We start from the raw sequence: 3759 nt of genomic DNA, 5'->3' as shown, positions 1-3759 counted from the left end.
CGCGCGAGGCAGCGAGAGTGACGTCGTGGTAGTCGCCATGCTAGGTAGTGGATAGCGAAGGAAAGCAAAGCAACAGCATACACCGATAAAGAGCCAGTGTGGGGCTCTGTCAGAGGCGCGCTCAGCGTCGCTTCGTTAACTCCTTGCTCGTGTCTGTGGGTGAGCGCGTCAAGGATGTCCACAGACTCCGTACGTCGCGTAGCGTCTCCACTGTAAGCGGGGAGAGGCAGAGAGGGGCCCACACACGAGTGGGCTTTTGTTTCTTCTTCTTTGCACGTTACTGTGTGCGTGTGATGCGGCCTCTGGGTGGATGGCCCCACACGCGGCGTTAGGTGCAAGGCAAGAGACGCAGGCGAGGAAGTGTCAGTCGCGCGGTGTGTTATGGTTGGTTGAGCGATGCATCAGAGAAAGATTGGAAGGCGGAGGTGTAGAGGGGGTGGCAAAGGAGAAGAAGGGACTGAGTGTGGGAGAGCGTCCGTTGCCGACGTCAACATATACTGCTAGACGGACGGTTAGGCGCAGTGCTTTTCCAATAAATGAAGGCTGCACCGCCGCATGGCGTGTCGGGGTCGCTATATCATGTGAGCGGTGGCACCAGAGAGAGAAGTGTGGAGATGTGGAGAGATGTGGAGAGATGGGGTCGATTTCGTTCCTCTTGGGTGTGGCCTGAGCAGCTGCACCCTCAGACAAAGCGACGGACAGAGACGCCGACCCAGAGGCGTGCGATGGCGTTGTGGGTTACGTCGGAGCCGAGGACGACAAAGTGCAGGCGAGGGCAGAAAGGGGCGCGCGGTCTCAGGCCACATGGCGCGGAAGTGCGTCGCAGCAACGGCAGCGGTAGCGAAGAGGGACGCAACGCACAGGCCAAGGGACGGGAAGAGGAGGAGAAAGCAAGAAAAGGGCCTTCCTGTGCGGGTGCGTGTGTCAAGGACGAAGGCGAGTGCGACATTTGGGGATCCGAAGGAAGGGGGGGGGACAGACGTCGTTAGTCCGACTCGACAACAACGGAGAAGAGCCAAAGTAAGCCCAGCGAAAGGAACTTGATGTTTGACTCACCCATGCGCACCCCAAACTCTTAGCTGTCAAACGTCTGCGCACGGGTGTGTTTCTCTCGCTGTGCGTGTGTGTGTGCGCTGCACACCGTACTCGTTCATCAGTAGCGACTGAGCCCACCCGTGTGGCGCACAGCATCACACAGGGTAGATGATGCAGCCACTGCTGCGGTCCACCACCTTGGCCACGTACTTGAGAGGCAGCTGACGCGTGTCGCCCACACCGGGGGTGAGGATAACGCCGTTAGTGGACTCATACAGTGCCACGCCGTCCGCGAGCACTGCCGCGACGTCCAGGTATATGAAGAGCTGCACGTTATTGCGCATGCCGCTTATCACTTGTGCGTCGTTCATGAGTCCCTTGGCGAAGTGGATGTGCTGCCTCGTCATGGCGCTGAGGTAACCGCAGCGCTGAATCGTCTTCCAGGCCTCCCAGTAGGTGCCATGGATAGCCATTGGCACCTCTTCCACGCTCGTCAGCGTTCGTAGCTTCGGCTCAACACCATCGATGCTGTGTCCCTGCGTGGCAGTAATGTAGAGACGGCCGTCTGCGGCACCATACGCTAACTGGAAGCGCTGCTTGTCAGAGTCGCGCACCATCCTGGCGACATCCTGCACTGAGACTTGCGGTTTCCTCCTCATCTGCGGTTGACGCAGGACGTCGTCAAGCAGCACGTAGCCATTGGAGGTGATGGGCACTCGCCACTGGACCGCCTTATGGCGGAGCAGGGCAGACATAAACTTTGATGTGGTCTTGAGTTCCTCCTTATCGAACACTCGCGAAGAGGTGGCGGCGGTGGCCGCATTCGTGTCGGAGAGAAGCTCCTGCACAGCATCGCGATTTGTATCAATGCCAAGGGCTGGCAAAATGAGGTTGGCTGAAAATGCTGGTTGGGATGCCGAACGCCCCTTTCTTGCTTGCGTCGGCGGTTGCTGCTGCTGCTGCTGCTGCTGTTTCTCCCCTTGTGGGGCATTATCCTCTGTCCGGGCATGCGACAGCGGCGGAGGCAGATCCCTTGAGTGTTGTATAGCGCCGTCGGCCAAGGTGCTACGCAGTTCTTGCAAGGCAGGAAGCTGTGCTTCTGCCGGCGCGTGCCAGCGCTCAAAGGGTTCGGTAGCAAAAGTGGTATCCACGACGAGGCCGCGCTTCAGCAATGCGCAAAGAACTGCGGCGATGTTGCGGCAGTCGTCGATTCCGCTGTGATGACGCCCCTGATGCGGGAGGCCGAGGATCCGCAGCATGTCAGGCATATCAGTTGGGCCGCCACGCTCACCCCCGTCCCTCAAGCCCAGCCCCGACATGTACTTCTTCAGGTTGCACCACCGCTGGAATGAGAGAGGCGTGCCTTGCTGCCCGCTGATACGTATCTGTGACGGCAGCATTGTCTTCAGGTCCCAGTCGCCGCACGTGACAACGCAGTAGCTGCGCAGTGGCGGTGCATCGCCGAGTCCGGCCTCGGCCAGAAACTGCAGTGCCTCGCAGTACACCACAGGGAACGGGTCGCGGTGGCTTACCATGTTCTGCGTGATGCCCGTCAGTTCGGTGCAGAAGCGCGAGAGCATGGGATTTTTCACTGGTCGCACATAGCGCTGGAACTCCGCTACCTGTGTTGCGGTACGAGGGTCGACCAGGACCATCGGGAACTCGATCACCTCGGCGTCTGTGATGCGTCGGCCCGCCTCACACGTCGCCTCCAAGTCCAGAACGATGTACGCGTCAAACGGCTGCGGGGCAATCCAGAAGGCACCGCCGCCGGGTGTGGACGTGGCGGCGGCGGATTCTGCGGCCCCCACCGTGTTGCGCTGTGGGTGGTGCTGGTCGGAGGGTGGAGGCCGAGAGGGCGTCGCCAGTGTACTCCTCCTCATACGCTCCACATCCAACTGTGCATTGGCCGCGGCCAGCCTACTTCCCCACTCCCCTTGACGAGGAGCGCTTTGCTGCTGTCCGCCCTGCCTCGGGTTAGACATGCGCGCCTGCCTTTTTGCTGTTTCCGCTGCGGATGCGGTTGCCTTTGGGGGGGGGGGGGTGGGGGTGCGGGTGCGAGTGCGGCGGGCGACGCAGCTTGTTGAGGTGCAGTGGCAGATGACCCAAGAAGAGAGAGAGCGCAGATTAGAACGGGCGGTGACGGAGGGCCAGCGACGATCGAGTTGCCGCCTCGAGTCAGCGCATTTGTGCTCCAACTCAAACCCGAGGCGAAACAAAAAGAAGGAGACGCAAGGCGGCGACGAAGAGTGGGAGCGGGCGTGTGGGTGAGGCGAGCGAGGGATGGCGATGAGGCGGTGTGGCATGATGGGAGGGGGGTGGCGTGGTGCCCATCGTGAGATACAATTCCTACCCTCTCTGGTGAGCGACAGGGAAGCAGGAGACGCGCAAATCGCATCCAGCAATGCAGCCGTCGAGCGCGCGTATGTCCTCGCGCTGTGAGCTGCTGTGTACCTTCGATACCGCTCCTCAACTGTAGCTACCGAGGGGTGCATCGTTGAGGTGAGGAGGGGGAGGCGAGTGGCAGTAAGTACCTTACGCAAGAGTGGCTCTAAGCGTCGCCGACCCACGTGCAGACACGGCCAAGCGGCTGCCGTCTGTGCGCGGTAGAGGCAACAGTAACAAAATAGAAGCGAAGGAGGGAGAGAATGGCAAGCGGCGGAGGGCGGGAGGGAGGGAGGGAGGGGAGATGGGCGGTGATAAAGCGCCGCGCCAACACACAGA

The 3759-nt window shown here is 60.7% G+C and overlaps 1 protein-coding gene across 1 annotated transcript; it reads right to left on the bottom strand.

The window, feature by feature from the left end:
- Nucleotides 1-1190: 1190 nt before the first annotated feature.
- Nucleotides 1191-2918, bottom strand: LBRM_24_0830 (putative phosphotransferase; the record flags this gene model as incomplete). The annotated part of the gene is made up of 1 exon (XM_001565299.2): nucleotides 1191-2918. The coding sequence occupies one exon, from the start codon at nucleotides 2916-2918 to the stop codon at nucleotides 1191-1193; it is 1728 nt and encodes a 575-aa protein (XP_001565349.2).
- Between the last annotated feature and the right edge of the window lie 841 nt (nucleotides 2919-3759).

Source organism: Leishmania braziliensis, chromosome 24 (genome assembly GCF_000002845.2).
Source record: "Leishmania braziliensis MHOM/BR/75/M2904 complete genome, chromosome 24".
Lineage (NCBI taxonomy): Eukaryota > Euglenozoa > Kinetoplastea > Trypanosomatida > Trypanosomatidae > Leishmania > Leishmania braziliensis.
Note: the sequence above shows the minus strand (reverse complement) of the source record. Positions and strands in the feature narration are given on the sequence as shown.